We start from the raw sequence: 27,348 nt of genomic DNA, 5'->3' as shown, positions 1-27,348 counted from the left end.
CATCGGAGGTTGAAAATAAAAAGAGCGAGGAATACTCATGTTCTGGGTTTATACTTCCAAAGTTTATCCTCAGAAAGTATCCGAGTATTCAATGACCCTCGGTGAGGCTCATATAATACACCTCCAGGGCAGCTCGGGGTCAATAACATGACACACATCATGTCTGTGATCATGATAATAGACATGTTTTATCACTGCTCAGGTTCTGATAATCAAAGCACTGATCAGCTGATCGTCAGCAGGTGTGAGCACCTCTATAAAAACTTTGTGTTCTGGAGCAGCGGTCCCCAACCCCCGGGCCTCGGACCAGTACCGGGCCGCGAGAGTTGAGGCTCAGGTGTGAAATGTATAGTTTTCAGGGCTTTTATCGGTTTTCAGTGTTATTTTGTTATTGTTTTTATTGTTAACTCGGTTTTCCTGGGTCTTTTCACGTGTGTTATGAATAAATCTTCTTTTTTTCGGTACCGGTACTAGTTTTATTTTGTTGTATTTATCCGCGACACCTTAAAGGCCGATCCGTGAAAATATTGTCGGGCATAAACCGGTCCGTGGCGCAAAAAAGGTTGGGGACCGCTGATCTGGAGTCTGAACTTGGGTTTTTGGTTTTTCTTTATTTTTCAGAGGATCTAAAACAGATATGGAATTAAAACTCGTGGGACGTCCACCCACGAGTTAAAACTGTAAAGGACCAAGAATTGAACCCTGAGGAACACCACCAGCGTTTAAGTTTGAATAGAAATGATCTTAGAGCTCAGAGGAGGTACAGTTTTTATCACTTTTTCATTCTGGAGGTTTTCTTATTTCAACTGTGAGTACAAGAAAACAATTGTTAGAATATAATGTGTTAAATTTGCTTAGATGAGAGGGTCCAGCAGTAGATCAGAGGAATAGGAAGGATTTGTCTGTGCGTTTCAGTTTGGTTTAGCTGTAGGCCTGAGAGTGTGTGTTGAGAGGAATTTATGGACACCGGGGGTCAGCCTGTCAAAGATGGAGACAGGAAGCTACAGATGGGGGATGCTGATGCTTGTACCTGAATGTAATAAAGAAGTAGGTTTGCAGGAGACTCTCCACATGCTTAGCTGTAAAAGTAAGACAAGAGTGGGGGTCTCAGTGCTTGTAATATGTTAACTGTGTTTTGTATGTTTTGTAGCTTGGGTGAGGGGAGATGGACTTTTATGACGGGCAGGAAGTCACATATCAGAGACGCACACACAACCACACGTACAGTCACTCACACATACACACATGTACGCGCACACACAGGCACTCACGTGTTCACGCATACATACACAAACACAGAGTTTACAACACACCATGAGGGTTTTACGATGGGTCGCTTCTATAAACCTGGTGGAAACAAACAAAGAAGTGGAGCTCTGCAGAGGGACACCGGCCTTGCACGTCTCCCCTTCTAGAAGATGCATGCGTAACTGAAGATGAATAAAGGTTTTGTGAAATGACTACTGGGGGCGATCGTGGCTCAAGAGCTGGGAGTTCGCCTTGTAATCGGAAGGTTGCCGGTTCGAACCCCGGCTCGGACACTTCACCCGTTGCCTACTGGTGGTGGTCAGAGGGCCCGGTGGCGCCAGTGTCCGGCAGCCTCGCCTCTGTCAGTGCGCCCCAGGGTGGCTGTGGCTGCAATGTAGCTGCCATCACCAGTGTGTGAAGGATGACTGGATGTGTAAAGCGCTGCGGGGTTCATAGGGACTAGTAAAGCGGTATATTAGCGCCATTTACTGAGTCCGGTGCCGTCTCTGGAGGCCTGAGGAATAAAAAAGAACCAGGGTGAAACTGCTTTACAGAACACAACCTACACAAAATGATTCAGAGAGAAGAGCAGCGTGAAAGTCGAGGCTTTGAAGCTCCGATCTCCGCCCTGAGCTCAGACTCCAGAGCTCCATCCAGGCCTCAGTCAGCAGGCTAAATGTTAAAGTTCATGACAGTAGAATTAGACACAGACTGAACAGCTACGGCTGTTTGGAAGGACCAAGGCGTCTGCAGAGCTGCACCTGATCGTCGCAGCAGCGGGAGGAAACCGCACAGCTCATACCAGCTGTCAGCTCGCAGGTGGAGGCGCAGAAGTCACCGGAGCGCTCTAACTGCTAATCTGAATAATTCGATTACTGAGCAGTATTTCTGCATCTGATGTGGATGAACTGGTTCTTTAAACCTGCTGCTCTTCTTCTGTTTTCATGTTTGGGATAAAGTGCCTCATTCCTCCACTCGCCTCCTCCTGAGCTCCTTCGCCTCCCTCTCTGCGGTCCTCCCCTCGTTAAGCTTGCTCTCCTCGCCTCTAATTAAAATGTGAGAAGGCTGCGGCTTTGCTTGCGCTTTGATAACAGTTATCAGGTTGGAGTTACTTTAGCTATTGATTTGATTAAGAGGCTTATCCATTGTTTAATGAGTTTTCCACTCCACTGCTCTCCTTCTAATCAGGCACACCGCCAGGTTCTCCGCCCTCTCGCTCTCCATCTCCTCCTGTGTGAGTCGGAGTCTCTCGCCCCGGGCTGCAGTTGGCGGAGCCGTTTACTGTCAGTCTAACAAACCGTGTCTCTTTAATGGTGCACATATATTCACTGTAACTCTCCAGAAACCAGGTTTGATCCCTCTGAGGACGGGACGTCGTTTAAAGATCGATTACAGCAGCTAAATGTGGCAGAGAGACCACAGCGAGCAGTCCCTCTCTGCAAGAGCCCCCACACCTACGATGCTCCACATCCACACCATGTCTGCACAGTTCTTATTATTTTATTTGACTTTTATAGCATCTCAAGGAGCTTTATACTGTAAAGGAACTACAATAATACAGAGAAAACAGAGAACCCCCCCCAACAATCATATGACCCCCTATGAGCAGCACTTTGGCGACAGTGGGAAGGAAAAACTCCCTTTTAACAGGAAGAAACCTCCAGCAGAACCAGGCTCAGGGAGGGGCGGGGCCATCTGCTGTGATTGGTTGGGGTGAGAGAAGGAAGACAGGATAAAGACATGCTGTGGAAGAGAGACAGAGGTTAATAACAGATATGATTCAATGCAGAGAGGTCTGTTAACACATAGTGAGTGAAGAAGAAACACCCAGTGCATCATGGGAATCCCCGGCAGCCTACGTCTATTGCAGCATAACTAAGGGAGGATTCAGGGTCACCTGGTCCAGCCCTAACTATATTCTCCAAACAGATGTGAAAAAACATTTGAATTCACTGAAATGAAAATAAATCTGAAACGATGAGTGCAGAGGAAGCATCCTCAAAATGTTTATCAAATATTTTTCCCCCGATTGTTCACTGAAAGACATTTTCAAACAATAAAAACTGAAACACACAAATCCACCGTGGAAACTCGCTGAAACTAAATACAGCGCTGTAATAACTGTCTCACGTTTTCAGTTCTGTGCAGAGGAGGGAGAGTGGAGCTGCAGGCAGGAGGAGGTTCATGGGTGTAGTGGAGGAGGACGTGCAGAGGGTCGGTGTGTCCGAGGAGCATGCTGGGATAGGAGGAGACACTCGTCAGGCAGCGGAGGGTTGGCAGCGGTTTCTGAGACAGACGCGGGAACGGCGGAGAGCGGCGGTTCAGTCTGAGATCTTTACACTGATGTCAGCACCGCATCACATCGCTGCACGCCGCACCCTCGGGCCTGAATCCGTTCAGTTTAGAGCAGCTCCTCCTCTCCTCCTTCATCTCAAAGGCATCACAGAGAAAGTGTGTGAATTGGCCCTTTAAACGATGCTTCCTCAGATTTTCAGACACTGCTGATGCTCTGTGGGAGCAAACTGGTACTGATGGACTGGGGGAACTGGTGCAGGTAATTAACTGCTGAAAGTGCAGATGTTTTCTGAGGACACACACACACACAGCATCTGCCTCAGCTCAGCCGTTTAGCGGGTGCCGCTCGATGGGCTGGAAAGCCCCGCGCGCTGTAATTAATTGCGGGAGATTACACGGTCCTCCAACCATGGAGTTTGTCATCAGAAGCCATTACAGATTGATATGAGACGCCTCTCCACGGTGTCAACAGCAATTTGGAGGACAGCTAAAGTTGGGAGGGTGGCCAAGTAGGGGCCACGTGACAGCTGACAGGGTATTTACAGCACGCGTGGTCACACGACGACGTCTGAATCTGCATTTAGGTCCCGCACCTTCACCTCCGTGTGAGCCGCGCTCGCTGTGCTGCAAATAAAGCATCACTTCTTTCTGCAGAGACGCTGAACGGTGTGTTAGCGACAGAGACTCCACCCACGCACTGAACGCTAAACTCACAGTTATTTAAGACTAATGTTCAACCTCTGAGTGAAAGCTGTGGCATCAGAGCGGGAGGTGTCCTCTACAGAGGGGGGCGGGTCTGTGAGTCAGGAGAAAAGAAAGGCGGGTTTTAGAGGTCAGAGGTCAGAGTTGTTTCTATTACAGGGGCGTGACAGACACATGGATGTGAAATGATGTGAGCGGATCTGAATCTGAAACGTCTTCCTGAATCTCGTGCTGATGTGTGCGCTGCGTGTTTCCAGCAAAGATTCAAACAAAGATATTTGTGTTGAGATTAAACGACGTGTTCTCAAAGACTACAGGAAACCGCAGCGCTGTTTGGAGCGAGTCGCTCCCGCGTGCAGCGCTGGACTCCATCATGAAAGCTGATATTGATCTAAGTGGCCAGCGACAGCCGAGCGAACCCGGGGCTAAGGAAGCCGGCCTGCGGGCGGCGAGTAAATGAGCGATGTTTATCTGAGCGTGACGCCCTGTTAGACGCACGAAACGATGCAACATTGTCAACAGAACAAAAAAATGATGGCAGGTAACAAAGACCACACCTCTTTTCCCACCTGTTTACTCTGTACTCAGGCGTGTGACTCCTCCCCCTGACAGCTGTGGTTAACCTGAAAACACGAGCGGATGGCTTTCAGGTAACCACCAGGTCACTGTAGTCGCACCCGCCATGTTGGACAGTTTGACACAGGCTCACACACCTGCACGCACATCCAGGTGCAGAGGCGTTTCCTGTTGGTGGACCTAGAATCTAATTGGTCATCAGACAAATGTATCACTTCCTGTTCCCACTGCGTGGAGATAACGAACACACATAAATAAAATACTGTTCGTCTCTCTCTCTCTTCGTACGGAGGACCCAAACACTCGGCGCCGTCCTGCATGTGCTGCGATTTCTGCTTTAATCTGCTTCGTGTTGGAGATCGGTGCCACGCACGGAGGAAGCTTCGTCTCTGATATGACAGCAGCGCCGTTTGTAATTATTATAATAAAGACGGTGTGTGTGCGGTTTTTGGAGAGACCTCGGTGGCTCTCAGTTTGTAATTGAAGGTTACGAAGAGGAGGGTGGAGGACGTGACGGCTCGTTATCGTCTCCTTAAATGAAGCCTTCGTGCCTCTGACTGTAGAAACATCCGTGTGAAGGCGGCCTTTGTTGGTCCAGCAGCGTCAGGAAACGGTTTGGAAGTAGACAGAGATATAATTACAGCTGTCGGTATCGTCTCTGCCGAGCGTCCCGTCGACGCAGAGCTGACGGGACGTGTCACGGCGAGCTCTTTAAAAGCGGCGTGACAGAAACGCTGACAGCCCGGGCAGAGTAAATAAATACCACTTGTCTGTCCTCGCCATGTGCTGCGGAGCGGAGCCGTGCACTCCGACGACCTCACAGAAGACAATTCAGCAGGGAGCATTTTAAAGATTTCAAAGTTTAATCGCCTCCGTTTTGAAGTTTTTTTCTTCTTAATTGACACCCTTGTCTTCTTTAAAACAGGCGCGCATGATCCCCAGAGGCTCGGATTAGGCGTCGCCGCTCGCCGTCTTTGAGGCGTCTGACTGCACGCTTTAAAGAAGATGACGGTTCAGAGGAGCGACCTGCCGACCTCGCCACAGACTTCAAACATTTTCCTAGAAACTCGCCGAGATGACAAAACTTCTGCCGTGTTTTTGGGAGGAAGCGACATGCGCTCTCAGAGCGTGATCTCGCGTGATTTATCTCCCGTGATCCAAGGCGCTGTCTTCTCCACAAGTCGCCCAGCGCCGTCTGTGATGCTGTCAGACGCCATCGTGTTAAAATCTCACCTAGCTTCCATTTTGGGGGCCAGGTGAGCGCTCGAGCGCAGAGCAAAGAACCAGCAGATCAACGAGCCACGAAAGTGGAAGGACTCGAAAACGTGTTCGGCGTGTTCTTTAACCACGCTAAAAGCGTTTTGCTGCCGGGGTCTGAACAGGCGGTAGCTGCAAACGTCTCTGCGACTCCCTCCAACAGCCTCAGACTGACAGGATGTGGTGTTTACGCTCCTTTGGCAGCTTCACAGACTGACAGACGAGACAAACCACTGTGCGTCCCGATGACCCGTAACTGTAGCGTGTGGAGGTTTACAGGTAGATGGGTGACAGCTCAGAGGTGGTCCTGAGAGTCTCAGGGTCTTAGCGTGTGCCCGTGAAGGACTGTTCGGTGCTCTGGCTCAGCTCGGTCAATCTAAAGAGGAAGTGACTGTGGACCTGCTTCCTGCTCCTCTCTGAGGAGTCAGACCAGTCGCCCCCTGCTGGACATCAGAGAGCGTGCAGCTTTAAGAAACTGCAATGATTCATCTTCTCTTCTGTAGAGACAGAACTAATAAAGACTAGCTACACATTTATGTTAGTGAGGTGTGAAACTGACTCCAGCTATCGGTTTTATTTTGGAAGGAAAACATTCCCCGACTGGCTGTTGTGCTTCGGTCCAAATGAACTTGGGGTCTTCCAGCGAGGGCTTAGAAACAGCCGGGTCGAGACGAGCGAGCCTGGGGCTCATCAAACTCTGCCCATTAGTCAAATCTGAGCTGATTACATGTAGTTAGCCGAGGTCGGCTGAGTCACGGCGGCATAATTAAAGACAAACACTGTGAGGGTCACATGTTCCAAGAGCCAGATGGCAGGGCGAGCCAGCCTTAATGGCAGGATTTACTGAGTCCATCCTGCAGGTTTCTGTGGATTTACACCCAAAATCTGACACAGTGAGGTGGCAGGGCGCCGACAGACACACAGCGGGTCAGGCGGTTCATGGGAAATCCAGAGTCTCGCAGGATAAAACCCTGACAGACCACATCAGTGTGAAAGTGTGAATTCAGTTCGGATGATTTTAACACAGAGCTAACCCAGCTTTCAGTCAAGCCCCGAGGAGTCAGCTGAAGAGTATGAACAAGATCCGGGCTACGCCCTGCCCCTGATCAGGTACCCTGCTGGGATAATAAGTTGGTCAAAGGAGGAGATAGAAGCCACTGACATCAAGACCAGGAAGCTCCTGACCATGCATGGAGGGTTTCACCCCAAGTCCAGCACCCTGAGGCTGTACGCTAAGCGGAAGGAGGCCGGGGACTGGTGAGTGTCAGCACCACAGCCCAGGATGAGACAATGAACATCCACGAGTACAACAGAAAGATGGCCCCAACTTACTCATTGACAGCTGCTGTCACAGAGAAACTTGCAAATCTGACCTTCGAGAGGTCGAGCAGGATTCAGAGAGGAAGTCAGGAGTAACCGGCTCGAGCACCTGAGGCATCAATAACCATCCAGACTACAAAGCCTCTACACAACGCTATGATTGGTGAGGTGATGTATTCGTGTTATTTTAACGAGGCTTGGGTCTTACAGACGTCAGTGGAGACGGTCCACGCTCAGCAGGCAGGCGTGAGGGCCGGAGCGGGAGACTGCAGGCCCCAGGAACCTGAGGCAGGAGCTGCCATCAGCCTGGACAGCTGCTTCTGCACAGTGGGTGGAGGTGGAGGTGGTGCTTACTCCAACAGCCTCTCTCTCATAGCCACACCAAACCACTAACAGCAGCAGGAAGGAACTGCTTCATTCTCCCTACTTCACCATTCGGAACACATGACGGCATGTTATGGAAACACGCTGAAGAGAGCTCCGCCTTTAACCTGAACAGGTATCGTTTTTGTCTCCAGCTGTTCTGATCCTGAGGTGGAAAAATGTTCGGACTCGCCGTCTGATTGTGACCAATGCTGGATCCCTGCAGCTCATCTCATTACCATAAATCTCCCCTCGTCTCTCCCGAGCCACTTCCTCCTCTCCCGCTGCTGTCTCCGCCCACGTTAACGACGTCAGGAGGCCTCGGCGCAGCGGCCCAAACGTGCTGCCGTACAGTCACAGAGGGCCGCCCCAACTGGCTCGGCTTTAATTGGCTCGGCTCAGGTGCCAACTGAGATCAGCTGTCGCTGCAACAACGGCTGCACCTGTTTACACGTCTGTCAGAGCGGCGGCGGCGCCCGAGGCGTGACCCCCGACACACAAGGTCACATGTCCTCTGCTCGGAGGGCACATTCACACTGCAAACATGAAGAAGTGTTCTTTATCCAACCAACAACCAGCTCCATCAACTACTCTGATTACTAACGAAATACTCTGATTACTGCTCCTCCTGCTCTCGGACCAGTAGTGAGCAGCTGTCAGCACCACAGGAAACGCTGTCAGCTGTCAGCGAGAGTGAGCTTGGACTGAGGAAAACTAAAAACTAAACTTCCTGATATTTTACTGACGAGAGGACAAACACAACGTGGAAACTATTTTGCTCCCTGATGTTGTAAATATTAGGAAAATGTGGCTCGGGCGTCTAATTTAGGTATTTAAACACACTGAGTACCAAAAACATAACTGTGTGATGAGTTATCAGGATGAGCGCCGTGCTGTCTGCGGTTTCATGTTTGCGGACTCGTCACCAGCTGCTCTCTGCGCTCTGACATTTTAACTGAAAACAAGAGAAATAGTTCAAATTCTGCAAAAAGCAGAACAGTTCTGCTCCCAAACAGGAAGTCCTGCACATGCACTTCCTGTGATGGCTCCAAAGGTGACTCGTACACCCCGAGCCTGTCAGGTTCGTCTCAATAACTTTACTTATAATGGAAGATAAACAGAAGGTGTGTTCAATTCCTGACACGATGTTTGCGTCAGATCCCAGACGCTCCTCTTGCTTTCTCCTCAAACCGAGTCCAGAACAAACTGCTGATGACATGACCAGTCAATCAAACAACGGGTTTCTTTGTGTGAAGCTGTGGAAATAAAACTAATTAAACTGAGACGAAGTTTTGGTTCTGAACAAGTCTCTGGGTTTTTACTAGTTATGACATTCAGACCAGAGGTGCTAAATGTATGGCTCGGGGGCCAGAGCGAGGCCACTAAAGTAGCTCTACTCACAGCAGGCGTCAAAGGAGTTCTCCTTCATTCCTGGAACAGGAACACTGGCAGCGAGTCAGTGATGTGCTCCATGACGAACAGTATGTGGGGAGGATGGTCGTACACTCTGCACAGGTAACACAGTCGGTTACTTTAAAAAAGTTACTGCACAACTTTTTACAGCAAAATATATCATCAGCATAATGTGCTGTATTTTCAGTTACTGTAATTACTCTGTTCATATTTACAGTATTTGTAGCGTCTGTTCGTTTACACTGTTGCAGGATTAACACCGTTTATTCATTATAACAATAATTTACATCAGACAGTAACACACTGAACTAAATGAAATAAAACTATATGTTACAAAGTTCACAGAGTATAAGAAATAGCTCTATAATATCCAGACTACTGTCTCACGCGTGCCCAGTCATCCAGGTCAGGAAATCCCAGAAAGTTGATCCTGTTCATCTGGATGTTTTCAGTTTCATCATCATCAGGTGACTTCTTCAGTGTCAGCTGACTGCAGGTCTCCAACCTTGTAAACATCTGCACAATAACTGAAACCAGCACCACTGAATGAACTGTGAGCTCAGTTCTTTGATCATTAATATGCGAATTGTGGTGACCAACAGCAGCTAACATGTTGTTAATCTGAAACATTTTTCTGCATCTATTTTCAGTTTTTACTGTTTTTGTCAGATTTTCAGTCCCACCTTCTTCCACACTAACCTTTTTCTACAGGCTGCTCAGCAGAGATGGGCAGTACTTGTAACGCGTTACTGTAATCTGATTACTTTTTTCAGGTAACGAGTAAAGTAAGGGATTACTATTGCAAAAACGGTATGTAACAAGTGTCACCTGGCAGTTTGTTGCTTTCTGCCAGGTGATTGGCTGAAGAGCTGTGAAAAGGTAGTGGGTGTGTGGGGTGAAGTCAGTGCTCTTCTGTGGAAAAAACCAGAGGCAATTAATTCACTCAGGTGCGAGTGGGTATACTGTCGGTAAAAGACTTTTGCCATTTTTGTTTGGATCGTTTGCTATTGCATGTGCCTATTTTTAATGTGTCATTGGACTTTTTTAGTGTGACCACGAATTTTAATAGAAGAATTGATCAAGCCCTAGATCGACTGCGCGCAGGGAAACTGATCAATATTGTAGGTATATTGAGTGTTTGTTTTAGCTTCGTGATTTTGAATGGTTTTATAAAATTGCTATTTTATTGGGTAATATTTTAATTGATAATGTTGTTTGTTTTTCAGCTGTGCTGTTTCTGCTGTCCTTTTTTCATTCTTTTGATTGATTTGTAATTTTGTTTTGGTTAGTCCGTCCAGCCGTAAAGGCGGTTATTGATTGAGAGTAAGTTGTGTAAGGGCGGACTAACCTCCTTTTTGATTTTTTTGTTTAATTGTTTGTGCCACTTCCCTTTTTCTCCCAGATCACAGGCCATACATAGCACTGATTCCCAGCTGCGCTGAGACCCGAATTGTTTGCAGTGTGTGCCACGATTGCAGTGTCGCTAAGCGGGGTGTGACGGGTTGCAGTGTTGTTATTTTCGCAGTTTGTGTGGTAAGTCTCATGTGCAGCTGGGATATCAGCAGGATGTGTTGTAAGTCCTGTCTGGAAATGACTGGGAATTATTATGTCTAACTTATGTAATAAATAAACGATCAATTTATTTCTTTGCCAGGTTTACTCATCCCTTGTCCTCGGTTACAGGTAATTAGATTACCGCTACTTTCCCGTAGGAACGCTGCGTTACTGCATTACTAAAACCGTGATTTTTTTTTTTTTTTTTTTTTTTTTTTTTTTACGAGAATGTCTCATGACAGTGACGTAAGCGAGTGCGCCGTTCGTGACAACAGCTGTGTGCAGATCAACAATGGATCATATATCGAGTGCAGAGAGAGTATGAGCGTGCAGCGTTTAAAGCGTGGAAGTACTGATCTTTGAGTTTGATTCCATAAAAAGTGACAAAAACATTAGTGTCCGCTGTGCGTGGGAAGAAAACTTCTTTTTACAGCGAAAAAACCCCTAAACTTCCAACAAGCACCGAGTAGCTACGACGTAATGGGAAACTCACAGAGAAACTCGCGGATTCTTCCACTGACCGCGGCACACCTGCACCAGGGTAAACCTCCGCCTACCGCAGTCCTGCTTTACAGGTGAAAATAGAGCAACAGGACCGCTGAGTCTTTGACTTTATTTATTTTCTGCTGTGTTTTACTTGCATCTATTTGAAAGACTGAGTGTAAACACAAAAAATATTTTATTTTATGTGCTGGAATGTGCAGAAAATAGGTTTAAATGTTAAATTTATTCAAGTCAGAGAATGTCGCAGATAATTAAATTTTTGCTTGATGCATAAAGTTAAAAGATTAAAACTAATAAAACAAGTTTTAAAAAGAGACTTTTCCATTTGATTACATTTTGTATGATGGATTATGCAGAAAAAGTAGAATTGGGCTGAAAGATCGATCGCTTTATCACCTGTTCAGGTTGTAAATCGTGTTTTTAAAAAGTAACTAAGTAATTAATTACTTTTGAAAATAAGTAATCAGTAAAGTAACGGGATTACTTTTTGGGGGCGTAATCTGTAATTAGTTACTGATTACTTTTTTCAAGTAACTTGACCAGCACTGCTGCTCAGTATCAAAGTCATCCTGCAGCAGTTTTACTGCCCAGCTCTGTTTCCTGTCTTTGTGCTTTTAGACCAGGGGTGGGCAATCTCAGTCCACGAGGGCCGGTGTCCCTGCAGGTTTTAGACGTGTCCTCGAACCAACACAGCTGGTTTAAATGGCTAAATTAGCTCCTCAACATGTCCTGAAGTTCTCCAGAGGCCTGGTAAGGAACTAATCATGTGATTCAGGTGTGTTGACCCAAGGTGAGATCTAAAACCTGCAGGGACACCGGCCCTCGTGGACTGAGATTGCCCACCCCTGTTTTAGACACATAATTATGCATCTTCTGTATGTTTAGCACTCAGAGGTCTCTCTCTTTCTTTCCCTCATGTTTTGTCTGAACCACATAACTCCCCATTAAATTCTGAGCTGGTTGTTAAAGAGGCTGCGACTTCATCTGTGTCATCAGATTAGCCGAGTGATTTGTCCTCACAGAGGCTCACTGCCGTCATCATTACTGTGACCGGTGGAGGATCCTCAGCTGCTCACATGTTAACCAGCTGCCATCTAGTGTCACATCTGGGACAGTCACAGGATCGTATGATAACGACGATGCAGATCAGTGAGAGGAGGTGGGTGCAGGGACTATTACTGATAAAAAAGGATGAAGATGGAGCTGCCAGGCAGGAGGAGAAGAGCTCAGACGGAGGAGGATGCTGGGATAGGAGGAGATGGAGGCAGATGATCCGCTGTGCAGTGGAGCTATGAATGCAGCAGCTGAAAGAAGAAGCAGATTTACAGTAGGCGGCTGATCTGGCCTCTCCTTTCAGTGCCTGACAGTAACAGACTTTGACCTTCCCCCCGTGGCTCCAGTTGAATAAAAGCCATGACTGCTGGATGTTTGAGGGGAAATCTACCTATATTACAATAGGAGGCTAAGACGGGCCTCCATGCTCGTCTGATCATGTGCTTGACAGTTGTTGCACCAACGTGGGCACGGCCTGTTGAACAAGAAGCCAGCAGGCATCATAGATTTCAACGACAGGCTGACTCGCTGACAGATCCGCGCCTGCTCGCCGCAGGCCGAACACACGGGGGAAGGTGTGTTTGCGGGGAGGAGGGTTCAAAGGTTATGCCTGGAAGAAGCAGCAGCAGTGATGGGAGACTGTCACGGCCCAGCAAACACTGACATGCCGACTGAGCTCATCCTGGCCTGCCGACGCTCATCTCAGGGTCCTAAATTAGATCCATCGCCAGTTCATGAAAGGCATGCGTCTGACAGCACGCCTATCAAATCCCCGCAAATGTGTGTGCAGCAGTGAGCCACACTGCTCATAAATACGCTTACATGTAAAGTCAGGTCAGACAAAGTCCCCAAATTGGCCCAGAGTCAGAGATACAGCTGACAGACAGGAGAGAGGGTTTCTGCATGAAAATCAGCAGGAAACAGACACGTTCACACACAAAAGTCCTTCTTATTAAACTCGAAACAGCTTTAAGAGCATTTAATCACTGGTGGTTTATACTGTGTCATATTTTAGAGGGAAATATAAGCTAGGAAAGCCTTTGACTGCCAAAAAGACGAACAAAAAATACAACTCCCAGAAGGCTCTTCGCACAGCGCGTGCGCTGTTGTACCATAACGACGTGATGAGCGTTTATGTTTTCAGTAGCAACCGTGAGTTAAAACTGAATAAAGTCGTTGTAAAAGGTAAGGAATGCGTCAAATGTTACCAGAAAAATGACCGGAAACAAGTCAGAAGTAAATATGGAGTCACGAGCGTTTGAGGCGACACGCAATCTGATAATTAGACGGTTCCGCTAGCTCGTTAGCTACTGCTGCTAACGCGGAAAAAACCACGACAGATTCAGAGCTTTTCAGTAAAATACACCCACGTACGCATAATATATATCTTAATTTATTTACCTGATATTAATATGGTGTGTCCCATTGGTCAAAGATAACGCTGCTTTGTTAAATCATCGCTCGGTACCAGACTACCTTTAAATTCTATACGTTTTAATGTTCACGGTCGAAAGTAGCGTTAAATGTGGCTTCGTAATTATCGTCGAAGACTCGGAAACATCGGAATTAGCCGGTTTTAAGTTCGGCATACATGTAACACACTAGGCTGTTTGAATTTTGGTGCTTTTGAAATGGTGAACAGTCCGTTTTACACCGCGCTATTAGAGGCGTCTTTAAAGTGAAGTGCTGCTGATTAAGTTTTCATTGTAAAGTATTTTTATTCATTGTGCCGATTGTGTTTTTAACCTCACTGAGAGATTTATCTTCAGAGATGAATTATAAAAGGCGTAAAGTTTGCTGTAACCGCCACCGACGGTTGAATCTTCTGTCCAGGCTGAAACATGTCAACCCTCCGGGATGAGACGGCAGCAGATGTGCCGGTCAAGGACGTCACGGTGGACCTCTCCAGACTCACACCGGCTCCGCCAGGTGTGTCCACACTCATCAGGCTGTTTCAGAGTCCTCCACGTACCAGCAGACAGTAGCGTGACTAAAACGTTGAATTCTAACCTACATGTTAGGTTAAATCCAGTGCTCTGTTTTACGTGGTACAGTTTGTTCACCTGCTAATTTGTTGATTTCTGCTCACAGAGTCGTCGACCTATCAGCACGCCCGTGCGCGGCTGGACATCTCGCGTGTGTCCCGGGAGGAGCTGGAGGACCGCTTCCTGCGGCTGCAGGAGGAGACGCTGCAGCTCAAACAGCGCAGCCACAAACGGGATGATCTAATCAAGAAGTGAGGCTTCTCCCATGTGCCGTTTTTATCACTGAACAAAAGCACGTCTTTAAAGAGAACACGCTTATTTCCTCAATAATATTTTTCTACACAAAAAGCTCCAGAATCCTTAATGTGTCTAACAATATACCATTTAATTTAACTGTCTCTCTGCAGACTGAGCACAAAGCTGAAGAGGCTGATGAACAACCGTGACCGCATGGAGCAGCTGGCAGCAGGGACAGCCCCGTCCTCCAGGGTCCGAGACGTGGAGATGGAGGAGATGATGGAGGAGCTCCACGAGAAGGTCCGGGCCCTGCAGGCCGAAAACGAAGGGCTGAAACAGCGCCTCCTGGTGGCAAAGCATCAACTCATCAACTGTCAGAGCCAGAGGCCGACGCCGTACGACCGCATCCAGCCGCGGGTCAACACGGGGTTGAAGAAGTTCAGAGACGACATGTCGTCTCAGTCTTTAATACGACCTAAAAGTGAGTTCTGCAGTGTCTCCAGAGCTTCTCTGCCATCACGCTGCACGAACTGCGTGTTTTCTTTCTCTCTGTTTAACTTTTACCATCTTCCCTCTGTGAATTCATCTCCTGCAGGTACGAGGAGTTTGGAGGGAGGAGGACGACCTCCGACTGGCCTGCTGCCTCGCTATGGGCACAGTCTGCTGGAGGAGGCCAGATCAGAGATCCGCAACCTGTGAGTAGGAATGGGAATCAGTGAGATGTTAGCGATCGATTCTGGCTCAAAAACACCTCTAAGCAGCATATCACTCCGGGTTCTTGGCTGGCTTAGCGTTAGCATGCTGTCTGTGCAGGTGCATGTAAAGAGCTGAAGTTGTGTTAGCAGCATGATGGAGCTGTTTCTGGATGCACGAGCACAAGACTCCATAAGCAGGATCAATCGGCAAGCAGATTAACAATTCCATACAGCTGGGCTACTGGGAACCACTTCTCTACAAGAACCAGTTCTTAATTCCCGTCCTTACCTATGAGTCATCCTGAGCTTATTTAAGGATATTATTAAAGGTGGTATTTTACATCAGTCATTGAAACTCCTCACAAATATTTACCGTGTCCTCCTAGCTGGCATCGGCACTGAAACAGGAAGATAAGAGTAACTAAGGCTCCACAGAGCTTCCTTCTGAGGATTTATAAATGACAGTTTTTGTAGTTCTTTACTGGATTCACGCTGTGAGTGAAGTGCAGACTCGCAGCTTTAGCGGGAGGGGTTTAAATAAGCTCGTGACACACACAGTCCCTCGTTTTCAGAGGCTCATTGATTGTGACGCGCCATGTTTGTGTCGCAGAGAGAATGTGATCGAGTCCCAGCGGAGCCGCATGGAGGAGCTGGAAGGTGCATCGGAGCTGCTGAGGGAGGAGCTGAGGAGGAAGGAGGCCGAGTATGAAGAGAGACTCCTGCAGGTCCGGCAGGAGCAGAGCTCCAAACTGAAGTACGAGCTGCTGGTTTTAAAATACGAAGCCTTCAGTAAAGCTGAGCGGCGCCTCGTTCTGATGTTTCCTGTTATTTCATCAAAAATGTCGTTTATGTTTGAGTAAAAGAAAATCCATCTAAATAAAACCAGTGAGAATATTTTGGTCTCAGGTTTTTGTTGGAGGGGAGCACCAGAACCTGTTTCTCCATGATGTTTCTCACGGTTTCAGTCCAACAGCTTTCACCGTATCAGGGCAGAAGATGAGCTCGTGCTGTGGCGAGGCGTCTGTCATTCACAATAATCGCTTTCTGTGGTCACCTCTTCACTCAAAGCTGTGCTCGAGGTCGAGGTTGTGGATGAATCTTTGTTTTTTCCTGTCAGGATGCACGTCAACAGCAACGTGACGCTGATCAAACTGCAGAAGCAGCTGGCGGTGAGATCCAACACCGTGGCCGAGCTGGAGGGGCGATATCTGCAGCTGCAGGAGGTGAGACGTTTCCCGGCCTCCTCCTCTTCCTCCCCCACCTCAAACCCTGCAGCACCAAGATCAATATCCAGTAATCACTACTGATCTTCTCTGCCTGTGAGAGAACAAATTATCACACTTTTCTATGCAACGCTGTGACTTCAAGCGCAATCAAATCCCTCTGCAGCCAATCAGGAGAAAGATTTCTTAAGAGGGGAGGGGCTTGATTCAGTGCACAGCATTGTTTTAAACTGTGAATCATGCAGATCAGCAGGGACGAAACACCAGAGCTGGATATGATGATCTCAAAGATCATGTGACTAACCTCCCGTTTATAATTCCACCTTATGGCACTGACACACATCTGCAGACACATCTGGCCTGACGAGATCAACAAGACCAGGTGTCAGGTGTGTACACAGAGCGAGCTAACAGCGGCGGCGTTTGTTTTGCAGAGTCAGCAGACGCTTAAGCTCAGTCATGAAGCGGCGATGGCGAAGGTGGACGAACTGTCGGCGGATCTGAAAAACGAGCGGCTGAAGCGTTTGGAGCTGGAGAAGCAGCTGCAGAGTGCCAGCGTCTCCAGGACGAGGATGGAGCAGGTGAGCCCGAGTCCGCTGTAGGGGTGTGCTGCTGTGCAGGTGTGGTGGCTCACCTGCCTGTGTGTGCGTTCAGCTGCAGGAGAGGATCGGCGAGCTGGAGCAGGACAGAGACCTGCTGAAGGACAGCAACAAGAAGCTGCTGAACAGGTGAGCAGAAGGAGGCGAAGACACGCCGCGGCGCTGTGAGGGCCGTTTGTCCATGAACGTTTCAGTCTTACCTGGCCCAGGTTGACCTCCGTCACCTCCTCCTTTCGTTGCAGCGCCTTTGACGTCTCTCAGCAGGAGAAATGGCAGCTTCAGGAGCAGCGGCTGAAGCTTCAGATCTCTCAGCTGGAGACGGCGCTCAAGGCCGACCTCGTCGACAAAAACGAGATCCTCGACAAAGTCAAGGCCGAGAGAGGTACGCGCCCCCTACCTGCCCATTAAGACCGCTCCATGTACCGTGAGAGCGCCGAGGGTGAATGTGGCGACCGATTTCCTCCCTCTGATTGTTTTTCAGACACAAACGAGAAGCTGAAAGAAGCAAATCAGAAGCTGGAGGTGCAGTTCCTGCAGCAGAAGCAGCAGCTGGAGGAACTGAACGAGCAGCTCAGGTTTTACAGTCGGGTGAGCAGATGAATCAAATCCTTTCACCTGCTGCAGGTTTGGTGTGTGTGACATCACCGTGCTCTTCACAGGGGAGCGACTACGACGTGGCCGAACTCACCGAGGCGCTGCTGCTCGTCAAAGTGAGTGCCCGTCACACGCCGCTGCCGTCCGGTCGTTACTGCGATTATACACAGCCCAGATTCAGTCTCAATCTCGCCTTTTGTCTGTAACATCGTCGTCTATCAGACACGTAAATCCCAGAGGACTGGAGATCTGGACTTCCTGAGGGAGGCGGAGGAGGAAACGGGCGGCACCAGCATGGAAAACGCCATTAAGGAGCTGCGAGCCGCTCACGCCGAAACCATCCAGGAGCTGGAAAAGACCCGGAGCCTCCTGAGCACGGAGAGCCGGATCAGCCAAGGCTACAAGGTGGAGCAAACACACCCGCCCACTTTTATTCTTACTGTATGTAAAGCAGCAAGGGGAGGGGTCAGAGTGGAACCTGATCACGTTTGTTGTGCTGAGCAGAATCTATTTCCTTTCTCGTGGCCGCAGGCCGAGCTGGATGCCGCGCTACGCAAGATGGACACCGACAAACTCGAGTATGAGCAGAAGCTAGAACGCCAGGCTCAGCTGCTGGACGCCAGGGCAACGAAGATCAGGAAACTGGAAGGTTCCCGCCCACCCAAGCATCCATCCAGTTCTCCTGCTGATGTTCAGTTTAAAGAATAAATGAACCGTTGATGATGAGGTTTCTCTGCTCCGCAGCTCAGCTCAGAGACATCGCCTACGGGACCAAAACCTACAGCGTCAAAGCGGACGCCACAGCCGAGGACGAGGCCGACGAATCTGGCGAAGCGCTTCACCTGGAGAGTGGAGAAAACCTGCTGGAGCTTCAGATAGTAGGCGTCACGCTGTCTGGCTCTGCCCTGCAGATGCTGGGTGAAGCTGAGCCCGCCACCTTCTGTACGTACGCCTTCTACGTGTTCGAGCTGCACGCCACACCGGTGGTGATGGGCCGCAGTCCGAAATACAACTTTACTTCTAAGTACGTGGTTAGCGTGGACGACCGCTTCCTCGACTACCTCCACCGGGGCGCGGTGAGGGTGGAGCTGCACAAAGCGCTCGGTCTGGACTGGAGGACGCTGGCGGCCGGCGAGCTTCGTCTGCAGCAGCTGCTGGAACAGGACGGGAAGGTTCACGGCACCGTGGCGCTCGTCGGTGAGTCATTGGTCTGTGGGGGGAGAGAAAGACTGACATAAGCACAGACTGACAGACAGCCAAAGAGCTGCTCTTGTAAAGGCTCAGGCTCACTGACAGAGTCCATGTTTCATTTGTCACACACACAGACACACACAGACACACACAGACACAAGAACAACACTGAACAGGTGCAGGCCGACAGCGAGCAGTGGAAAACCGTTACCAGGTGCATCACTAAAGTACATTATTTTGTTATTAAGTGCATGAGCAGTGTAGAGAGTCCAGTCCAGCACCACTCGGTGTAGACACACTGCAGGTCAGGGAGCTCTGAGCGAGCGGTGCATCCAGCAGAGCGCACCGCTCTTTGGAGAGCTCGTCTATCCGGTGCTGTTCCTCCACCTTCAGAGGGAGGTGGAGGTCTGAGGAAGAAGAGACTCTTCTTTAAAAAGATGTTTAGCGCCATCTCCTGTCAGTACGGAACATGACGTCGTGAGTTTGGTTGGTTGTGGCTAGCAGACTTAACATAAACTAACGTGAGTCTGTTAGCTGCAACCAACCACATGACGTTACATCTAATGTAAATTAGCCTTTATAAGTGGAGCGCCTCATGTCCGCTCTAAGCTCAAATATGTACAAGGTGAGAGTAGGGCCGAGGACACAACCTGGATATTTACCTTCCTGTGTGTCATGAGGGGCCGTGTGACCCGCGAGCCAGCTCGGTGACGGCCGGATCCACGCGGTCTGCGGGCTGGCGGCTGTACTTGACGATGACGGTAGACTCGGCGACTGTCGGTGATGTTCGATGAAAACGCGTCGTCAGATGAACGCTCGTGTGCAAACCTCTTTCAGGGTCGCGTGATGACGCGCGCTCCTTCGGCTCCTTGGAGTTCTGGCTCAGGCTGAGGGTGCCCATGACGGAGACGCTGCGACTGTACCGAGAGAAGATGAAGGCGGTGAGCTTCATCATCACCCGTCATCACTCAGATACACGAGCAGGAGGATACACCCACGGTGTACACACACCTGAGCAGGTGAAGGTTCTCACTCGTGTCGTTTCTCCTCAGCCTCCGCCAACGACCGGCAACTGGAACGAGCTCTTCATCACCGTCTGCCGCTGCTCCGGCCTTCAGCCGCGAGGCTCCTGGCAGCCGAGCCCCTATGTCGTCTACAAGTTCTTTCACTTCCCCGACCACCCCACCGCCACCGTTCACAACCGCCAGGACCCCGACTTCCATGACCTCAGGTCGTACTCCGTCTCGATGGATGCGGACCTGGACCGGTACCTGAAGACAGAGCTCCTTCAGTTCTACGTGTTCGACTACAAAGAGGAGCAGATGGACACGTACCTGGGGAAGGCCCGAGTCCCTCTGAGGACGCTGACCCACGACGAGAGCCTCACAGGTGAGTCAGGTGTTTGTAGCACACTGTTCGCCTGCAGGTGCAGCTTCAGTGTTCAGCTGCAGCGTGACCTGTTAAAATGGGGTTCTTTCTCACCGTCATTACCTGAACATGGACATACACACTTTACACTGGTTTTAAATAAACTGGACAGGAGATGTTTTTGTTTTTAGCTCCTGATGAAGGCTCCAGGCTTCTGTTTGAGTCGATAAAACATCGAAAAGTGTTTTAATGGTTTAAACTTCTTAAATCTAAAGTTAACCAAACGCCTCACACTGCTGCTGTCTGAGGAAATGTTTCAGGATCAGCTCGATCAGGTGTGCGTGAGCACGTGTAACCTGCTCTGCTCCCTCAGGTGTGTTTTCGCTGGCTGATCCCTCTGGACTCCCCGCCGGGAACATCGAAGTGACTCTGAAGTGGAAGGTCTCCTACATCCACCCGGTGGACGCCATGGAGGACGAGCCCAGGTTTACTCCTGTGGAGGAAGCGTCAGAGGCCAAACAACAGCCGGAGGGCAAGGAGGCCCGCCACCATCGCGCCGAATCTCAGGTCAGGTCATCCAGATGACCCAAACATAAATGATCAATTTAATAATGGCCTGAAAATGTTTTTGATTTTTTTTCTCCTTTTCTGCGACTTTAAACACAACAATCGAGCGATTCCCATAATTCCCTGAGGAACCTGTTCCTCCTGAAGGCTGTGGCCTTCCTGTGGCTTCAGCAGATGTTCACCTGTGACTCGGTCCAGGTGTGCTCTTCCCTCACCTCTCTGGATGCTTCCCCCTTCAGGCCCCGCTGCCCAAACAAAGACCGAAGGCTCAGGTGAAGGGAACGCCACCCGCCAAAAAAGTCACGTTTAAAGAAGGGATGGCCGCCAACCAACAGGTGAGAGGCGCTGCCTCTGTCAGGTGATCAGAGAGGGAGGAGTTTACCTGCAGCTCAGCAGGTGCATTCAGGGCTCAGGTGGAGATCAGATAAAACAACACGTGGAGTTTGATGTTTTTCTGTTTTTCCTTCTTTCAGCTGGACGCGCCGAGCTCAGCGGCCCGGGGGGCGGAGACTCTACCTGCAGCACCTGTACAGGTAACCTGCACACACACACTCAGGTAGAAACCATCACCCCATCACTCGTTAAAAAAGGTTTGACCTAATAAGGAATCAATAATTAATTTATGGTTTACCTGCATTCCCTACCTGTCCTCACCTGTCCTCACCTGTCCCCCACCTCTTTTCAGGTTTTGTCCAAAGGTGCCGGAGAGGAAGAGGACGATGAAAGAGAGTCTGACGTCTCTGAAGGACAGCTGGTCACAGGGAGCGCTGCGTCGTACTCTGATGACTCTGAAATCTCTGAGGAAATCATCGAAGGTCCGTATCGACTATGGGACTCGCCCACAGTCGATCATTGTGTTTGAAACATGCACAACATTTTCTGCCTCTTGTTAAATGTGTGACGTGTCCCACACTGAAGCTCATCCACACCAATAAAAACGGAGAATCATTAGAAAATGTGCTAATTATGACATCATCACTGAAATCATGACTGAAAACTATAAATGAAAAAAATAAAAGTTAAAAACTGATCAAATATAAACTCAAGAAAATAATTCAAATTTAAAGCTGAAATAGTTCAAAGTGCAAAAACTCACAACTTATCTAAAAACAAGTTTACAGAGAAAAACATCAAAAAAACAAAACGTGAGACGAATTGTGACAAATTTGTGGTTTAAACGGTGAAAAGAGCAAAAGTGTCGACGCTGGTTGAGCATCTGCTGGTTTCTTCTTCTTCCTGTCCAGATGTGGAGGACGTCCCAGCAGCTGCAGAGGCTCAGTCTGACAGCGATGACTGCATCGTGCCCGGCACGGCCACGGCGAGGAAGGTGAGGAGGAGCAGCGTGCGTGCGTGTGTGTGTGTGTGTGTGTGTGTAACATAATTATAAAGCTGTTTTCTTGCCGCCCTTCACTTCCTGTCTTCACTTCCTGTCATATTGATCATAAGAATATCTGCATCGTGGATGATTAACACTCGTAGATGATGTAACCATCCTGTGGTTAAATAACTTCGCCCCGCCCTCCTCAGGTATCGGAGCGAGTGCGGGTGGAGATTGTGTGTCTAAGCCTGAGGGCGGAGTCTCGGGTGGCACGGGACAGCAGCGTGGTGCGGCTCTTCGTGGAGTACTCCTTTCTGGACCTGCCCACGGAGGAAACGCTGCTGTCTCTGCCCAAACCGCCACCGGGCCGCAGCAGCAACTACAACTACAGCAAAGGTACGCACCTGCACAGGTGCGCTCAGACACTGCACCAATCATGGCAACGGCCTCGGCTCTCAGTTTGTGACCTCACTGTCTGTCCACAGTCATCCCCGTGGACGCCGAGAGGAACGCGGCGAGGAGGCGCCTGCTGAGGGGAGTCCTGCAGGGACAAAATCCTCACATGGAGAGGTGAGGAGGGGGAGGAGTTCTCTGAACACAGACTCAGAGCAGCTGCTTCTTCTTCTGACTGCAGACAGCGTCCGTCATGCTCTGCTGTGATTGGCTGCTGCCAGGTGTTAGAGCCCCAGTGTTGGTGTCCAGGCTCTTTGTAATAGGTCACAAACAGCTGCTGTAAACCAGTCACCTGATCTACAGGCCGATCGTGGCTCAAGAGTTGGGCGTTCGTCTTGTAATCGGAAGGTTGCCGGTTCGAGCCCCGGCTCGGACAGTCTCGGTCGTTGTGTCCTTGGGCAAGACACTTCACCCGTTGCCTACTGGTGGTGGTCAGAAGGGCCGATGGCGCGATATGGCAGCCTCGCTTCTGTCAGTCTGCCCCAGGGCAGCTGTGGCTACAACTGTAGCTGCCTCCACCAGTGTGTGAATGGGTGGATGACTGGGTGTGTAAAGCGCTTTGGGGTCCCTAGTGGGGGCTAGTAAAAGTGCTATACAAATACAGGCCATTTACCATTTTACCATCTACAGGGTGGGCCATTTCTATGGATACACCGTAATAACAGGGGAATGGTTGGTGATATTAAAGTCCTGTTTGTGGCACATTAGTATATGTGAGGGGGCAAACTCCTCAAGATGGGTGGTGACCATGGTGGCCATTTAGAAGTCGGCCATCTTGGATACAACTTTTGTTTTTCCAATAGGAAGAGTGCCATGTGACACATCAAACTTATTGGTAATGTCACAAGAAAAACAATGGTGTGCTTGGTTTCAACGTAACTTTATTCTTTCATGAGTTATTTACAAGTTTCTGACCACTTATAAAATGTGTTCAATGTGCTGCCCATTGTGTTGGATTGTCAATGCAACCCTCTTCTCCCACTCTTCACACACTGATAGCAACACCGCAGGAGAAATGCCAGCACAGGCATCCAGTATCCGTAGTTTCAGGTGCTGCACATCTCGTATCTTCACACCATAGACAATTGCCTTCAGATGACCCCAAAGATAAAAGTCTAAGGGGTCAGATCAGGAGACCTTGGGGGCCATTCAACTGGCCCACGACGACCAATCCACTTTCCAGGAAACTGTTCATCTAGGAATGCTCGGACCTGGCACCCATAATGTGGTGGTGCACCATGTTGCTGGAAAAACTCAGGGAACGTGCCAGCTTCAGTGCATAAAGAGGGAAACACATCATCATGTAGCCATTTCAAATATCCAGTGGCCTTGAGGCTTCCATTGATGAAGAATGGACCCACTATCGTTGTGCCCCATATACCACACCAAACCATCACTTTTGTTGTTCCAACAGTCTTGGAGGGATCCATCCAGTGTGGGTTAGTGTCAGACCAATAGCGCTGGTTTTGTTTGTTAACACCATTCACATAAAAGTTTTCCTCATCACTGAACAAAATCTTCTGCGTGAACTGAGGGTCCTGTTCCAATTTTTGTTTTGCCCATTCTGCAAATTCTGTGCGCCGATCTGGGTCATCCTCGCTGAGATGCTGCAGTAGCTGGAGTTTGTAAGGGTGCCATTTGTGAGTAGCTAATATCCACTGAAGGGATGTTCGACTAATGCCACTCTCCAGTGACATGCGGCGAGTGCTACGCTGTGGGCTCTTGCTGAATGAAGCTAGCACAGCCACTGATGTTTCTTCATTACTGACAGTTTTCCACATTTTGGCAAATCCAACACTGAACCAGTTTCACGAGCAAGCAGTTTGCTGACTGTAGCATGGGAGATGGGTGGTCTCGTAGGGTGTCTTGCATTGAAATCTGCTGCAATGACCCGGTTACTGCGTTCACCAGATATCAACACAATTTCGATCCTCACGTGTTAACCTCTTCGACATGTCAATGGCTGTGAACAAAGAGAAACTTGTAAATAACTCATGAAAGAATAAAGTTACGTTGAAACCAAGCACACCATTGTTTTTCTTGTGACATTACCAATAAGTTTGATGTGTCACATGGCCCTCTTCCTATTGAAAAAAACAAAAGTTGTATCCAAGATGGCCGACTTCTAAATGGCCACCATGGTCACCACCCATCTGGAGGAGTTTGCCCCCTCACATATACTAATGTGCCACAAACAGGACTTTAATATCACCAACCATTCCCCTGTTATTACGGTGTATCCATAGAAATGGCCCACCCTGTAGAACAGCCAGAGTCCAGGTGCTGGCGTCCAGGTGCTGGCGTCCAGGTGCTGGCGTCCAGGTGCTGGCAGGCTATGCTAACGGGACCGTCCTTTCCCAACAGAATCCGGTTCACAGTGGTGAGCGAGCCTCCAGAGGAAGAGGAGCAGGAGAGGGAGTGTGAGGATGTGGGCGTGGCCTTCCTGAGGATCCCTGACATCCTTGAGAAACGGCGAGACGTGACGGAGGAGCGTTTGAGCGGTCAGCACGCACCGAAACGATAACCACCAACAACACGACCACAGCAGCCTTTAAAGTTCTTAAAAGCAGAGACGCAGGAAACAAATGCTTTTTCTAATGTTCACCATTTTAGCTGATCTAGATTACGACCTCCAAATAACAGTGTTTGCTCGAGCGGCTTTCTCAGTGGTCCAGACCATCCTGCAGCTTACAGCATTTGTCTTTCAGCAGCTGGCGAGTCTCTGCCTCTCTGGGTTAAATCTAGATGTCAGAATAGAAACAGTCAGTCCCTCGTTCAGTATTTCCGTTTGTATTCCTGCACGTTGACATGATACGGTAGCATCGGTCCCTCCCAGATCCAGGACACATTCTATGGTAACAGTTTTTGGCGTTCTAGCCTCGTGGTTTCTCTCACCATCACAAACATGCTTGATTGTTGCAGACCTGCTGAGTCGAGGAAACCTCTGTGAAAGACGTTCTTAATTTTAATTAATTAATGAATTTTTTAGTGTTGTGAGGGGAATAGTTTCTCTTTGGAAACGTGCTTGTCTGAGCCCACAGTAGGTAACGTGGGTAAAACTGTGGGGCTGTGTGGCAAATCCACACTTATTCCATGCAGGCCCGACATGGGTCATCCCTGGATTACTGCTGCACTGATGATCGATGAGTTCAGGTCCTTCAGCACGAACCGGACAAGCGAAGTGCGACTGTGCGGCGACTCTCATCTGGACTCATTCAGATTGCACTCAGGCTGCGAGATATCAAAAGGCCGAGGAGAAAGCACGAGTGCGTTTCGACATGAGCGCGTCTGCCGTCCGCAGGGGAAACTCGAGGCGTAGTTTTCATGTCAGCCGAGTGATGTTGACGAATTCCTCACTACATAAATGGCCATCTGCTCAGCCGCGCCCGCTCAGTCCACGTACACGCAGGTGTGCTCGACCGTGACATCACCGTAACACAAACATGTTTACTTTGTCTCGTATTTCCGACCATGTCTGCCACTGATTTTCACACTTTCCTCCTCTCCCTGTGCTGCTGGGGTCTGTGTCACATCATGATAGCGATATCATCCACCCTGCACGTGTGTGTCTGTGTGTTTTTACTCCTGCAAACACAACGTGATTTGTGGAGTTTGTGTCTCCTGCTGTGACGACCGTGTGAACTCCAGGGAGCTCGCTCTCTTCACCGTGATGTAGTGATGTGTCGGTCGCGAACGAGACGCCTCTTACAGCCGACTGTTTGAAGTGAACAACGTGAGCCGGCTCCGAGTGCTTGTGTATAAATACACAAACAATACACATGAAATATAAATGAAAGAGTGAATATTACTCACCTGATGCAGTGTAAAATGATCCCAGTACTGCAGCGAGGGCTGAGCAGTAAGTACTCTGATAGACGGTGTTAAGCAGTTACAAACAGCAGAATAAACAAATAACAAACTAAAACCGTCTGAGTCTGACAGACTGAAACCCAAAATCATTCCCTGAATAATCACAGTACACGTGTGTGTGTGTGTGTGTCTGTGTGTTTGCAGTGCTGGACGCGGAGGACAGCAGCGAGGTGGTCGGCACCCTGACGGTGTCCGTGGAGTGTCTGGAGGCTCTGTGCTCCATCATGGAGGAGGAGGAGACCGCCATCAGCTCGCTGTGAGAGGCGTCTCAAATGTTACGTCTCTGTTGTTTCAAAGCGGTGAATAAAGAGGACTGTGCTGAAGTCTGCTGTGAGCCTGTGAATATGATTCATTGTTTGCTCTTCTGCAGTTTCACTGTTTGTGAGCGAGAAACAAAACGTGCCTTAAATTTTGTCCTTCCTGCACGAACGTTTAGATTCTGTACAAAGAGAGGATGTGTCTGCAGCTGTGGCTTAGAAAGACATAAATCATGTTTCTGACGTTAATGCATAAAATCAGCTGTGATGTCTCAGTGTGGGGAAAAGAATCACAATCATTGTTGAAGTCATATTTCAAGTTGGAGTGGGGTAGAAGAAGGATTATGGAAGGAGCACTTCATCGAAGAACCACAAACATACACAACAAAACACAGTATAACACAAATGATGCCTCGTGTCAGGGGCAGCATTGATAATATAACACATGCGCAACATAAGATTCATTTACCGTCATTACGTCAGCACACAATATTCACATCCATCAGTTTTCACAGTGGGCAAAAAACTGTTGTTTTGATTTGTTTTCTTCTTGCTTTGATAAAAGTCTTCTTCCTGTCTGAGTCCTCTCGTCTGTCCGTGCTGAAACAACATTACACAAAGTGATGGGCACCTCTGTAACAAGAATATTTCTAATAAATACAAGAATAAAGCAATTAAGCTTTTTTTCTTTTATGAGTCACGTTTC

The 27,348-nt window shown here is 48.9% G+C and overlaps 1 protein-coding gene and 1 long non-coding RNA gene across 9 annotated transcripts; both read left to right on the top strand.

Annotated features, from left to right (window-relative positions):
- Positions 1-9,820: 9,820 nt before the first annotated feature.
- On the top strand, positions 9,821-10,906 carry LOC120737002. The gene is made up of 3 exons (XR_005696653.1): positions 9,821-10,142; positions 10,223-10,295; positions 10,577-10,906. It is a non-coding gene; the product is annotated as an uncharacterized LOC120737002 (long non-coding RNA).
- A 2,458-nt stretch (positions 10,907-13,364) lies between these two features.
- Positions 13,365-27,324, top strand: rpgrip1l (RPGRIP1 like). 8 transcript variants are annotated; one of them, XM_040037315.1, is made up of 26 exons: positions 13,365-13,470; positions 14,119-14,214; positions 14,377-14,521; positions 14,678-14,988; positions 15,103-15,202; positions 15,813-15,956; positions 16,320-16,425; positions 16,860-17,006; positions 17,080-17,153; positions 17,267-17,406; positions 17,506-17,612; positions 17,684-17,734; positions 17,841-18,023; positions 18,150-18,267; positions 18,363-18,815; positions 19,647-19,750; positions 19,862-20,198; positions 20,551-20,744; positions 20,984-21,079; positions 21,218-21,277; positions 21,430-21,559; positions 21,989-22,071; positions 22,272-22,458; positions 22,548-22,632; positions 24,880-25,016; positions 26,530-27,324. In XM_040037315.1, the coding sequence occupies exons 2-26, from the start codon at positions 14,127-14,129 to the stop codon at positions 26,643-26,645; spliced, it is 3,696 nt and encodes a 1,231-aa protein (XP_039893249.1). In that variant the 5' UTR covers positions 13,365-13,470; positions 14,119-14,126; the 3' UTR covers positions 26,646-27,324. The 8 variants fall into 8 exon arrangements, with proteins under 8 accessions (XP_039893249.1, XP_039893259.1, XP_039893255.1 ...); XM_040037325.1 differs by lacking the exon at positions 17,684-17,734 and having other exon boundaries at positions 17,856-18,023; XM_040037321.1 differs by lacking the exon at positions 17,684-17,734.
- The last annotated feature ends 24 nt before the right edge of the window (positions 27,325-27,348 follow it).

The sequence above is a fragment of the Simochromis diagramma genome, unplaced genomic scaffold (assembly GCF_900408965.1).
Source record: "Simochromis diagramma unplaced genomic scaffold, fSimDia1.1 OVJJ01000327.1, whole genome shotgun sequence".
NCBI classification, from domain to species: Eukaryota; Metazoa; Chordata; class Actinopteri; order Cichliformes; family Cichlidae; genus Simochromis; species Simochromis diagramma.
Note: the sequence above shows the minus strand (reverse complement) of the source record. Positions and strands in the feature narration are given on the sequence as shown.

Excerpts from the sequence above, each read along its gene's own strand:
- rpgrip1l (XM_040037286.1), top strand. The coding sequence starts at position 14,127 with ATGTCAACCCTCCGGGATGAGACGGCAGCAGATGTGCCGGTCAAGGAC. Across the intron at positions 14,215-14,376 it reads ACTCACACCGGCTCCGCCAG|AGTCGTCGACCTATCAGCAC; the intron begins GTGTGTCCACAC and ends TTCTGCTCACAG. Across the intron at positions 20,199-20,550 it reads CCACGACGAGAGCCTCACAG|GTGTGTTTTCGCTGGCTGAT; the intron begins GTGAGTCAGGTG and ends CTGCTCCCTCAG.